The 14,086-nt window shown below is 35.3% G+C and overlaps 2 protein-coding genes across 11 annotated transcripts in view; one reads left to right on the top strand and one right to left on the bottom strand.

Annotated features, from left to right (window-relative positions):
- LOC129726585 (signal peptide peptidase-like 3) overlaps window positions 1-12,408 on the top strand; it is a 46,026-nt gene extending 33,618 nt beyond the window's left edge. For all 8 annotated transcript variants that reach the window (XM_055683464.1, XM_055683469.1, XM_055683470.1 and 5 more), the window contains 5 exons: window positions 9,567-10,080; window positions 10,164-10,286; window positions 10,343-10,991; window positions 11,060-11,180; window positions 11,306-12,408. In XM_055683464.1, coding sequence (XP_055539439.1) covers window positions 9,822-10,080; window positions 10,164-10,286; window positions 10,343-10,991; window positions 11,060-11,180; window positions 11,306-11,374 — 1,221 coding nt within the window. In that variant the 5' untranslated portion in view covers window positions 9,567-9,821 and the 3' untranslated portion in view covers window positions 11,375-12,408. The remainder of the gene's footprint in view (window positions 1-9,566; window positions 10,081-10,163; window positions 10,287-10,342; window positions 10,992-11,059; window positions 11,181-11,305) is intronic.
- LOC129726587 (solute carrier family 25 member 44) lies at window positions 4,762-7,674 on the bottom strand. 3 transcript variants are annotated; one of them, XM_055683474.1, is made up of 4 exons: window positions 7,370-7,674; window positions 7,104-7,231; window positions 6,831-7,021; window positions 4,762-6,501 (listed from the first exon to the last, which is right to left on the bottom strand). In XM_055683474.1, exons 3-4 carry the CDS (start codon window positions 6,972-6,974, stop codon window positions 5,683-5,685), a joined length of 963 nt encoding a protein of 320 aa, XP_055539449.1. In that variant the 5' UTR covers window positions 6,975-7,021; window positions 7,104-7,231; window positions 7,370-7,674; the 3' UTR covers window positions 4,762-5,682. The 3 variants fall into 3 exon arrangements, with proteins under 3 accessions (XP_055539449.1, XP_055539448.1, XP_055539450.1); XM_055683473.1 differs by having other exon boundaries at window positions 6,831-7,231; XM_055683475.1 differs by having other exon boundaries at window positions 6,831-7,231; window positions 7,409-7,674.
- Window positions 12,409-14,086: the final 1,678 nt, after the last annotated feature.

Here is a 14,086-nt window from a genome sequence, read left to right as displayed (position 1 = left end):
AATTAGCAAACTCTTTTGAAAAAGGTGCTAACTAAAGTAGTTTGAAGGATGAAAATTTGGGATTGTCTTGTCATGCATCTGGTAATAGATATGGCATTCTATTCCACCGAAAACAAACAAAGAGGATGAATCAAATTGTTACAGGAAGAGAAATGTTTTCATAGATAGCTTACTTTCATTCATATAGATGGAACTGATTTTGATTTTGAAATTAGCTGGAGTCGGTTTTCAACTCTAAATTCGAATCATTTCTATCCAAATGAAACTTTGCGTATGCTTCGATATAAAATTACCATAAATTTTAAATAAAATCATTACAGCTCGTGGTCGCACTGATTAATTCCACCTAGCAGTGGAACGAACTTTTTTTTATTTCCTCACTCCGGTTTTTTTACTGCCAAAAAAGTTTGCGTTACTGTATTCTAAACGTTTATTATAAATTTTTAACAGACAATGTGAACTTACCTTCAAAATTTTTTTGAAAATTTAAACAAACTGAAATCTATTGTTTCTTTTTTTAAGCTTATGAAACTATATATCATTTTTCATTGATGTGCATAATACGTTTTGTAGCCTAAACTTTAACCGTAAAGCGCCTTCCCAGATAACCAGAAATCGTATAAAAATGGAAATACAAAATCGTATTAACATCCAGTTTCAATCGAAATTTTATAAAGTTCATGTTATAACCAGTTCAAGTTATCTTTCATCATATATGGGTCGTACATTTCGTGATATATGACTGCATATTGTTTTTCGTATAAATGCACACAAAAAATCAGGTTTCATCGCAGTAGAGTTGTCTACAGTGCTAAACTTAATTGCAGTGCAAAATTGTAGGATTTCTAATTTTTGTGATCCACGTTGATATGATTAATGAATTTTATACAATTTACTTTTTCGTGACAGTTAAAATCGTCTATTATGAAACACGAAATCGTTGAATAGTAAAGAATGATACCATTTTTATGTCAAATTTAATTTAAATTAAAATGTCCCTTTTAGCAACTCTGGTTTTTAAAACATAGTTCCTAAAAGATTTAAAGAATTGGGTATAAACCATGAACGCAGTTTTGACTAAAAGAAAAATCACCCAAAAAAATGACACATATAGTCGGGTTTCACATAAACATGGGCAACGCTTCGAAAGATTTTTAATGTTTGTTGATTGCAATTGCTTGAATCGCTTAACAGTAGAAAAAAAGGTGAATGCAAATCGCATGTTATTATTCCTTTGTATATGAGGCAATATTGAGTTACATCTTGACATCAGAGTCTATAAATAGATTTGGGTCAACATTGAAGACAATAAGTGACATTATATACGATTTACAGGTTCATACGATTTGAGGTGTTCAACAGTACTAGATAAAATTCATTGACATGCAGCATCGTAAAGAGACTCTGAGGATAGGGAATAAGAGCAGTGATCGGAACGTTGGGGTTTCGAAACTGAACACAGCCGTGTAAAATATAATAAAGAAAAATGCCGCATCTAACCTCAATAATTATTGAGGTAATTATTGTAGAATTGTAAAAAATGTAGTAAAAAGTTGTATATCTTTAACTGCGCGAACCAATTTGGTACGTATATTGCCTCCACTTTGGTACTTATAAGCTCATATAGAACGTTATATACAACTTTAACAGATTGTACAAGGGTGCTTATATCTCAACAACAACTGAAATATACGGACCAATTTGTTTGTTGGGTTAATTCTGCGCGGCTCTTAATTATGCGCACTCGTATTAAAAGATTAAAAAATATTAATTGAAAGCAGATTTTCAAAAATGTCGTTTGAAGTGATTTCCTATATATAAACTGTCAACTTTCTGGTCATGTTTCCTTTTTTACTCAACGGCATCAACATTTTGATGTGAAGTGCGCAGAATTGAAGGCCGCGCAGAATTAGGGCGCCTCACGGTATATACATTTTATATTTTCCTATTTATAAATTACTTGCTAAAGATTAGTTTTACGCGTTTTTAGCAACTAACCTAAAATAATTGCATCAATCATCTTCAAGTTTTAATCCATTTTTATAAATAATGTATATTCCATCCTGTAGGTATTATAATTGTACAGCCTACTTAATGATCAATGTTTTGTATTTTGTAGTGATTCCGGTGGTTTCTCGGAGATAAAAATATAATCGTTTTTTTTTTGTTTATCTCCGTTCAATTTTAGGTTTTCGATTTTTTTCAACATCATGTAGGTACATGTAACATGATGAATTTTGTGATCTAGGTGTAACCTTACGCAAACTTAGAAAACCTATTTCCAAAAAAACAAAAAAATCTGGATCAAAGTCCAACATTTTCAAAACAAATTAATATACCATAAGCGAGGCGTGTACTCATTCTTTTATGATGATTATTCGTTGATTCTCTGACTATGTCGGTTGCCTGTTTCAAGAAACAAAATTAAGGTAAACCAACACATGCTAAATACTCAATTTAGTTTTAACCAAATGCGGAACGATGCTCAGTACGAGCTGGACTACTGTACGAACAAAGTTACTCGACTGTTCGTATTTGATAAGCATACGGTGTGTTGAAAGTGAAATTAGGTAAACGCTGCACATAGACGGGTTCCAATATAGTTTTTATTTTACATTAACAGTATTGATTTCCATGTAGCGAATCGTTATTGTACATGAACTGGACGGTTTCTGTATTTGATTAAATAATTTCATTTTTTATTGAAGTTGGAAAAGATCGTTTCCATGTCAAACGATTTCTATCATGAAAAATTTCATTACACAGACAATACATATCGAATAAATGTGAATTGTATGAAAATATAGGAAATGTTGTTCGGATAGTTTTACCCCTGCGAGTAAAGGTGTGCAATAGGGTGCCGATCATTGTATGGAAACAAAGTGACCAGAAAATTTCAAAAAGAAATCCTATACAAAATGTTCACCTGCTCGAAAAAACACCCTGCGCAAAATTTTAGCTCAATCGGACTTAAAATGGGGTGGGTGATTTTTCGGTTTTCAAAAAGGCCAAACTTCAATCACTTTACGCCACCCCATTTTAAGTCCGATTGAGCTGAAATTTTGCACAGGGTGTGACAAAACGCGGTAATTCGAAAATCCGCGTAAAAACTGACTGTATACCGAAAACGAATGCTTCCGTTAAGATGATCACTATGAGGTTCATTTTAAAACTACATCTAGAATCGCGATTGTTCTTGCAACATGCTTTAGAACTTAAGTTTATAACAAGGTGGCCAGCGAAACGGGCAAACCTGGAAAACCGGGAAAAAGCCGGGAATTCGAAAATGAACCGGGAAAAAGCCGGGAATTTCAATACTAAACCGGGAAATTCATCATGTTTATTTTAAACATTATTTTCATTTACTGCATGCTTGGGATCTGTTGTATTAGTATACATTTTCTGTCATCTCACAAACACTGGAAGACTCAAGGAGTAAGATGCTGGAGTAACAAGCCAGTCGTCATATGTTAGAGTCTCGGCTAAGAGAGACGACCGTTAGAGTCAATAGAATCCTAGGGTAGGCGCGGCAATTGTTCTGTACACTAACAGTTGACTGCAATTGTTTTTCTCTAATCTGTCTTCTTTCTTATTCGCACTGATTAGGACTTCAACAGTAAGTGCCGATCAAACACCAAAACAATCACCACTTTACAGGATCAACGTCTGATGTCATTTATGTCTGAGTATGTTTCAAAGTTATGTACCCATTTATTCATAATTGATGTAAAAATATTCTTTAAAATAAAAAAATTCTGAAACATGAAGCACACATTGATTCTAAATTATATCTTGAGTAGAGCTGAGGGAAATAAGGAAAATTTTGAGAGAATGATATTTTCTGCACGTTACACGTTTCGAAAAGCCCCAAGTGTGCTCTTTGTACTAGACACAAGATACAATCACATAATACCTCGTTTAGGATTTATACCATGGACCGAGTTGCATTCCTCAGTCATGAAAAGTCGAAAAATCAACAGCAAAGAGGTGTTGGCCAAAGTAGTTAGCTCTTTTTCAAGTTTTCAAATGAAATAATGATATTAAAATCAAAATCCTTTTACAAATTTATTTTGTCAATGAATAAACGTGGTTGAACCCATATATTTATGCGTTTCAAAACCGGGAAAAACATCGATTTGTAACCGGGAAAAAACCGGGAATTTAGAATTGGAAATCTGCTGACCACCCTGTTATAACTAAGATAAATTTCTCTGATATTACTGCGTATTTTCGAATCATTTTGGTTGGAAACGATCACATAATGATTAAAACACATTAGTGTTGACCATGTTGTTTAGTGGTTTAAAAGAAATAATCGCAAAACATAATTCTAGTTGACTTAGTCTAATTTAATAAATTTCATACATTAAACATCAGTTGGCTTAGAGTAGTACTGTTCGATCATAATTCAGAAGAGCCCGATAGCCCTGAGATGTGTTAGTGGCCGATCAAATAAACAAATTAACAAATTCAGAAGGATAATTATTTTTTCAGTACAACTCTGATTGAAATAAGGAAATAAAGTTATTATTTCTCAACCTTTTGTTTTATTTCCTTTGAAATAAATGCAAAGTACGTGGACTATAATAACAGAAGAAAAATTATCTAAACCGACTGTAAAAGGCATTTTCGTACAAATATTCTCGAAAACAAAATTTAAAACTGCACACTAACACTCGGATATTGGAATTTTGTGTACAGCATATCGATTGATTACAAGTCGTACAGCTCAGAGGATGTTTCACAAACAATTAGATATAGTTTTTATTCAAGAGACATATTTATTGTGTTCGTGGTCATTGATTATATTTTTCGCAGATCTCTTCCAAGAAGATAACAACAATGATACAGTTCAGTTAAACCATACTCCCATTACGATTTTATTTTGTGAATCTTTGTACAGAGAATGGAAACACCTACTATTTTGAATGGTGCTTCTAATAAGCATTATCATGCACTAGACTGTTTCCTTAAACATATATTCTTATTTCATTCACTGTGTCATACACTCTTCTATACTGCTCCATTGTCAGTTAAGAATTACAAAGCTTTGCAATTCACATATGAAAATAAATTAACATAAAAACAATTCCAACATTTTATAACCAAACGTCGATTGCGGCAACATTGATAATAATTGTAAATATAGTTCCAACATTGACAATAATTGTAAATAAAATTCCAGTTTTGTCGCTACGCTGTGATTAACAAGCACCGCGTAATCTTTTTTGGTTGGTAAACCGCAGAGACTGATGTGCAATCGAACGACTTCATCATTCGGTTGAGTTCCGCTTGTGTGCGTCGCGTTATGTTTCCAACTGAAAAATGGTTAGTTCAATCTAAACAACTGAAATGTTATGACCAGCATACTGCCACCGTTCTATTTGTATGACTTTATTTTATCATTTGGTATCCTTTTGCAAAAACGAAAGATTTTCAATGGTCTAATAGTTAAGTATATATAGCTGCAGCGGTTTCAAACTAATTTATTAGCATATACAAATAACAATACATATGTCTATGACAATTCGTAAAGACTAAAGACTCGTAGATTAAGCAGGCAAACCAAGCAGCTGAGGTCATTTGGCATTATGCTTTTTTCTCATTCTGCTACATTCTTTCCTCCTTGGCTGCGCTGTATAGATTCGAAATGCGCGAAATCCGAACATCACAATTTCCAAATCACCACTTTATTAGATGTTTGTATTGTTCGTTTACTGAGACGCGTTTGATCGTTTCATAGCCTAAGATAATGCTAAACGAGAATGCGGCGGATTGTACTAGCCGTGCAGTGAGACCCTTGAAAAACATGTGGAAATGTTCCTCATGCCACAGCTCGCGAAAAGCTATTTGCATTGAGTCTAGCCGCTGCACTTGTAGACGAGCCCTTACAATATCTAGTGGATTTGTAATAATCGTAGTGGTGAAGCCTCCTAAACTACCAGCCACACACTGTACAAAAAGATGTGACACCCATGGTGGACAAATCCTTAGGATTTCGTCCTGGTAAAGATGGTAAAAGGCCCACCACATTGCCGAGTTCGGTACGTAGGCCATTAAACTGGCTGCGTATCCTCGGTAGAAACCTTTGAAGCTATCTCTTCGCATGATTTCTTTTGCAATATCAATTGTGATTCGTATCCGACTGCTTTGCTTGTCGAAATTTATACCCAGTGGATTTAAACTACCTCCTTTTGCGCCGGCTGCTGCACCCATACCTAGGACCATTGCGTGTTGCGATATAACATCGAACGGAACTATAATAGTTTGGCCAATAAGCGAAGCGCAACCACCGGCAACAAGAGATTTCGTTCGTTGACTAGCCCCGTGTTGGTTCAGCACGTGTCGCACTCCCTCGTAGGTGCTAATGTAGAACACCCCGGAGACGATCTGCACTGAGGAAATCCAGAAACCTCGATACAGTCCGGGAAACCCCTCATTTTGAAATATTTTGACACCGGCATCGATCATGCCTTTGTAGATGTCGTTTTTGTATTGAACCTGAAAAAATAAACAAAGTTCTTTTGTGACATTTTGTTTAAACTGGTTGAATATTGTAGTAATAGTGTGTAGACCGCTTTGTAATTTTTTACGACAGTGTCAGTACGATATTTATGTTACGACAGTTCCTGCTTTGAGAAAAGGTTTTAACTGTTGTGTTTATTTACTAAATCAGACACACAAAACTTCTCATCACTGGGTGACATGAACATGTTTTCTGAATCAAGTCTGAAGTTGCAATGATGGTTTGATGATCAATGAAGAATTTAATATACTTTTGTATTTCGTGTAATTTTGTCAATTTTTTTTAATAAACAAAGTTGGTTTACCTGTAGTTGTGTTTTGATGACTGTCAGCGGATATAATGCACATCGCACCGAGAACGAGCTTAGCATTGAGAGCGGGAAGAATTTCTTCTTATCCATCATATCCCACTCAATAGTTTTAATGAACGCCCCGCTTGAAGTATCCATGTTAACCGGATGCTTGTGTGATGACTTTCTTGATACAGATTTTCCAGCTATTTGTATATTTACAGTTTATCAATTTTTACGGTGATTTGTTACACTGACATGACGTCATCTTCATATCTTGCATCTTACATTTAGCCCGTAAGTCGATCTCTTTGTGTTCTAGATCACATTAATGTTGCCTGATAATGGCTTATCACCTTTTGGTCGTCATTTCATTCAGTCTTACGCCAATTGCAATTGAACAAAACAGGATGACCCTGAAAATTACAAGTAATGAATGTCACTCATGCCCTTTAGTTACACTTGAAGAATCTAATTTAAATAAAAAATCTTCGAAAACGTTACTAAATTTTGTATCATTTGAGCAATGTTTATATAACTTTTTGACAGCCTACCGAGGAGTTTCTGGCAGTTCTCACGGTATCGCCCCTCACCTTGAGAAAAGGTATGTGCGATTCGTACTAGAAGTCTGGGTTTGTTGCAGGAAAGCATCCACAAATACAAGTTATTCCATATTGGTGCTTTGGTTTGTCACTCGTCTTGAAGAATATTATGTTCTAATGATCAGTTTTCGAGCTCTCACAATCTAAACTTTTGTTATGGCCCTGCTTTCTATTTAAATTGAGGTTTTTTCTTATAGATTATTACAACTAGCAATGCAATGTTGACTAAATATTGACGGGTGACAGAATTGCCAGTTTTTTTTTTTTGTTCGAATCAGTTTTAGAAGAATGAGCACAATAACGATAGTAACACATATCTGTATATAGAGTTTTTTTCTACACAGCAATTGGTAATTGTAAGAATACTAATTTTTCATACCGTTATTGCATTTTTTTTCGCTGAGTTTGTAATGTGATTCTAAAGATTGTGCTCTGAAATTTTTTATTTCATGTAAATACTTGGCTACTCTGCTGGTGAGTGGTCAGCTGCTGAGCAATACCACTCAGTGTAGAGTAGCGAACCTATACATTAGAGAAATGACAAGACACTCACCGTTAAGGCAACTGTCAACATCAAAACGGATAACGGCAATGCAAAATGATACAACTCGCCCGTTTTGATGTTGACACCGTTAAGGCAACTGTCAACATCAAAACTAGTCAGCCTATACACCAGAGAGACGCCGAGACACTCACCGTTAAGGCAACTGTCAACATCAAAACGGGCGAGTTGTATCATTTTGCATTGCCGTTATCCGTTTTGATGTTGACAGTTGCCTTAACGGTGAGTGTCTCGGCGTCTCTCTGGTGTATAGGCTGACTAATCAAAACGGGCGAGTTGTATCATTTTGCATTGCCGTTATCCGTTTTGATGTTGACAGTTGCCTTAACGGTGAGTGTCTTGTCATTTCTCTAATGTATAGGTTCGCTATCCATGCCAGAGATGCCAGGTATTTTTGAAAAAAAAAGTTTGCAACTGCTCGAAAAACCGGAAAAACCTGCTTGAAATCTGAAAAAAATCTCCGTGAATCGAAAAAATTTTGCTCACGCAGGCAAAAGTCTGCGAAAATCTGAACACATTTTTAAAAAAATCTGCGCAAGTATAAAGAGACTCTGAAAAAAAATCTGCAGAAACTATTGAAAATCTACTTATATCTGCGAATCAATAAAAATCTGCACACGAAACCTAAAAATCTGAGTTTTCAGGCAAGTCTGCACATCTGGTTTCCCTGTTCCATGCTTTTGACAAACAGCAGATGGATTCTACTGTTCACATCTGATCTCACAACGTGAGTACCGTGAGTACCACACCGCGATTACACGATTAACAGTTTTTTTCTAGATATAAGTTGAAATTATCCAAGTGTATTAGCTGAAGATAATAAGTATATTTTATTTAATTATTTAACCGTAGACCTACGTTGGAGTGGTTTGATTGCCAGTTAATGTTGATGCAGGTGCTCCACCAAACATGTTGCATTAAAATTTGATTTTTTTTAACTAAGGCAGATAAAAGGTTGGTAAAAAACGAATTTTGCTTCCAAAATGTTTTACATTGGTTTAGGCATGTAAAGACTGTATCTTGTAGAATTTCTCAGCCTTCAAATGAATTGTTCTACGCGATATACACTCAAAGTTAGAGCTAATTTAAAGAAGAGTATGTATACTCCCAACAAGAAACCATTCACCCTGTATAAATATAAATACCTTTAAACCACGAACCCAATTAGATCCAACTTAGAGGTTTGTATTTGACATATTACCTTGAAACTAAAAATTATGGTTATTGTGAAACTGAACAAAACCTTTGATTCATTTGAAGATCGTTGATATCGATTTGATCGATTGAGCGGGCTCAACCAAAAAAATCATTTTAGTAGAGATTGTTCTGCCTTTCTAAGAAAAAAAGTACAATTATGTGAGCCTGGTCAGAGCTATGTGGTATGAATATAACTTACCGAACATGTAATAAGCGGAGAGTTTTGTTATAATAAATGAATGTTGTTTCCTTAGGCTGTGACCAAGAGAATAATATTATTTAACATTATTTTGATGGGAGAATTAATATAATTTCGTAAAAAGTTTATTTGTCCTATATCACACAGTTTTGTTTTTCTGAATGTTTGAACGTTTTCTTTTTTTTTTTCAGTGACAGTGTTCCAATGAGCAAGCAACCATGAATAAATAAAAAAATGCACTAGCAAAAGGATTCAAGATTTGTAGCCGTTTGGTCGGGTGGTGTACGTAACTGGCTACGCCTGCCTTATCATTTGGCTAACTTTCAAGACATACTCAGTTGTAAAGGTGCGACTGCAGTTTATTCCAGCGATCACCTAAGACCGTTGTGGTCCATAACGGATTCCTCGAAAGGGATCCGCCTTCGAGGAAACGTTCCAATCGCGCAATGTCGGAAGGATTTGTTGCTGGTGCGCAGCAAGAAGATATACTCCAGCAGCAGCAATCGCAGGCAGAGTATCAGTGGTCCTCATACACCATCATGGATTCGTCCCGAGTTTCAACCTGCCTTATTTCGATGCTCCTGATTGTATATGGTAGCTTCCGTAGCCTCAATATGGAACAGGAGCAACGCGAAAAGGAGAAAAAGCGTCAAAGCGAAAGCATGAACAATCTCATCACAGGTGAACCTGTACAACAGGAGCAAAGTAAGGGACAATATATCTACATAATATTTCGATGCTAAAAAGGAAATTTATTTATATGCTCTTAATTCTGATAACTTTTACAGATAAATTTGCTACATTAGATACGATGCACGCCCTGTGTCTTCCGCTGGGAGCTTCTATATCACTGCTTGTGATGTTCTTTTTCTTTGATTCAATGCAAATGTTATTCGCCGTTTGTACAGCAAGTAAGTTTTGAGATATTACATATCATTACTATTGCTTCATTGTTATCTTCTTACAGTCATCGCCACTGTTGCGCTAGCATTCTTGTTGCTACCGATGTGTCAGTATATTATTCGTCCCTGTTCAGATGGAAATCGGATATCCTTCGGCGTGTGTGGCCGTTTTACAGCTGCCGAGCTGTTCAGCTTCTCTCTAGCGGTATCGATTGTCTGCATCTGGGTTTTAACAGGTCATTGGCTATTGATGGATGCCATGGGCATGGGACTTTGCGTTGCATTTATTGCCTTCGTTCGGTTACCTAGTCTAAAAGTGTCCACCTTACTACTCACAGGACTGCTGATCTATGATGTATTTTGGGTATTTTTTTCGTCATACATTTTCAATACCAACGTAATGGTCAAAGTAGCAACTCGACCCGCCGATAACCCGGTTGGAATCGTTGCGCGGAAGTTGAATCTCGGTGGAATAGTAAGAGAACCGCCCAAGTTGAACCTTCCAGGAAAGCTGGTATTTCCCAGTATTCACAACAGCGGTCACTTCTCTATGCTCGGGTTAGGTGATATTGTAATGCCTGGATTACTGCTATGTTTTGTACTCCGTTATGATGCATACAAGAAATCCCAATGCACGCAGACTGCAGAAACGGGAATTCCTCCACCGAGAGGAGTCGGCTCGAAGCTTACTTATTTCCATTGTTCCTTATTAGGGTAGGTTACCACAGTAAATTTATATCAACCTTATCAAAAATTCACAAGGAATAATCAATATGTTTCAGTTATTTCCTCGGTTTACTTACCGCAACCGTTAGTTCGGAAGTTTTTAAAGCAGCACAGCCTGCATTGCTGTACCTAGTTCCGTTCACATTGCTACCTCTGCTGACGATGGCTTATTTGAAGGTATGTATACGTTTATTGAGCACAACCATGGACCAACCATGAATTTTGAATAAGTAGATAACCTTTGCAGCTAATCATATTGCTCAATTGTTGATTTAGCTAACCTGTATTTTATAAAATTCCAGGGTGATTTGAGACGAATGTGGAGTGAACCATTCATTATTCAGCAAACATCAAAGCAGTTAGAGGTATGAACTGTAACCGCTATTTATTACGAAGACATACATATATAGTATTAAGATTACCTTGAAAGGTAAAGTAAAACAAATTCTTCAGAATGAGAACATGATTAGTGTAAGTTACTACACACATAAGAGCTAAAAATAAAACAATTCAGATATGATTATGAATGTATTTAGCAACAAAACGATCAAAGTAGGAGACAGGCAGAAGAACACGTCACCATGCGTCATTATACTCCAGAGAAAGAAATTGAGATCATTCTCAGTTAGAACAAGCAGTTTGAACAAATATTATACGTGAATACAGACAGCTACATTACAAGCTAGTATAGAAATTATCTACAGTTAGGAATAATTTTTTGTGAATTTTAACATCTTTAGTTTTTTTCTTTCGAAGATTATAGCAATTAATACGTACGATTAATTTACATTAAATCTTGAACAAATTGCGGTTGTAGCCACTGTGCACCAGAGAAGTTAGACTTCGTTAATCAAACGTAACGATTATTTTATATACTCCCATGCAGAGCAAATACCATCTTCATACAGTACCTCTAGCTATTTCATCTAATTTAAAAATCAGTAAGCTTTGTAATAGCTTTTCATTGAAAATGCGCGGTTTTTAAATGTCATCGTTCGACTGAAGCAAAAATACATAAGTAGCAAGTGAAACTGAATCGAAGTAATGTCCCAGTAAAGTCAAATTATTAGAAAGCTTTAGGTTTTTGTGTGTACAGGCAGGGCAGGTACCGTTTTTGATCGCAATTTTCGAGTAGACTAGATCGATAGTCGCTATCATGTGTTCTGCGAAATTTGTTCGAAATAGATCCGAACCACATAGCGATAGAGAATGTTCAACCATCAGTCATGGATTCTCATACACACCTATAGCTAAATGCGACATGACAAAAAAATAAAACATAAAAATGTGATAAATAATTTTGTATAATCTCTTAACTCTCTGTGCATGCCTATCTCGAATGTATACTTTATTTTGAATAGAGCAGTCTGTTTAAAATAGTGAAATAAAACTCGTTTTTGAACAATCTAACTAGTTAGCTACACAACTCGAAAAGTCCTTGTTCTATCTACTGAGGTACATTCTATGGAATCGGAATCCACAATGGAATTGAAAAATGTTGTGGTTAGTTATTTATCATTTATCATGGCTGACGTAAGACTACGATAGTTCTTACGAAAAATTGATGAACCTTATGTGCATATTTAAACTGCAAATAATTTGGGTATTGAGGGATTAACACCATATTTTCAATAACCTACTTCTGAGGATGCTAGTCAGTACACGATCGAATATAACTTTAGCTTATCTGCTGATAATTTTTTACGCTTGTGTTGCTATCTCAGCCGTTTCTCCACTGTGGGTACTGTCTGCTGCACAAAAATCGAATCGAAAGTAATCTAAGCAGGAACCAATCCCAACTTACTATCTACTTTTACTGTTTGTTACTGAGCCGTTCCTCCTAAAGCGGGCAACCATTTTAATCGACTGTTTTTGATTAGGTTGAAATTTTGCATAGATGGTTGTATGGGCTTCTATGAGAAGCTATGTAAAAATGCTATGTGAAAGAGGTATTGATTATGACAAGTATTTTTAGAGCCAAAACGGTTTCTTTAATTGGAGTGACGTCTTCGGCAAAGCTGTGGACAGTAATTTTGTCTTTCTGAAAAAATATACACTTCAAAAAAATTTTTTTTTGGAAAAAAAAAATTAAAATTAATTTTTTAAAAAAGCTTCTTTAAAGAAAAACTTTTTTCTAATGAAAACTACAAAAGATTAACAAAACATTGATGTCTGTCCGACCATGAAGAAATGAGAAACAAAATGAATGAAGAAAAATCAAAGCCAGAATGTTTGGTTTGTTTAACATATCGCCTTAAGGTAGTGATTTTGTCCTTTCAGGAAAAAAATACCGCGATACAAAAAAAAATTTAGAAAAAAAACAAATACATACTTGTATAATTATAAATTAAATATCTCAAAAAACTTTTAATTAATCTGATTTTTTCTTCAAAAAACTGCACATTATAAACTAACCAAAAATAGTTTATGATACATGGGCGTTATGAACTGTCATCCAACGGATTGCGAGTAGTTTTATATTCTTCATTTAAAATCAAAGGACAACGATTAACATTTTCTAAATATCACATGTTGCTCAGAAAACGCATATTTTTCAAATGATATATCAAACTGGTAGTTATAGATAATTAAGAATATATATTTAAGAGATTTTCTTGAATAAGAATACGTTTTGTGCGACGCGAACAAATTCTGAACTTGGTAAGTTAAAATGTAGTCCTACGTCAAAAACTTTCACCGTAGGTTTTTTGTATACAATGAAATAAACTAAGGCCGCTTTTTACGCGGTTTTTTTACGCGGTTTTTTTACGCGGGTTTTTCTTACGCGGCTTTTTTAACGTGGATTCCGGAATTCACGTGGTTTTTTCACGCGGATTCCGGAATTTACGCGTTTTTTTTACGCGGATTCCGGAATTCACGCGGTTTTTTTACGCGGCATGTATCCCCGCGTAACAAGCGACTAGTAGACTAGTGTAGTTGTGTATCTCAGGTTGTGTACCCGAAAAAAAAATTACGATATATTTTGCAGTGAGAACAGTAAATGGATAATGATTTTTATTGTAATCATAAAAAACATGATATTTTTACTGTAAGCTTGCACACGGTTATTGTCATTACCATGT

The sequence above is a fragment of the Wyeomyia smithii genome, chromosome 3 (assembly GCF_029784165.1).
Source record: "Wyeomyia smithii strain HCP4-BCI-WySm-NY-G18 chromosome 3, ASM2978416v1, whole genome shotgun sequence".
Taxonomy (NCBI): domain Eukaryota; kingdom Metazoa; phylum Arthropoda; class Insecta; order Diptera; family Culicidae; genus Wyeomyia; species Wyeomyia smithii.
Note: the sequence above shows the minus strand (reverse complement) of the source record. Positions and strands in the feature narration are given on the sequence as shown.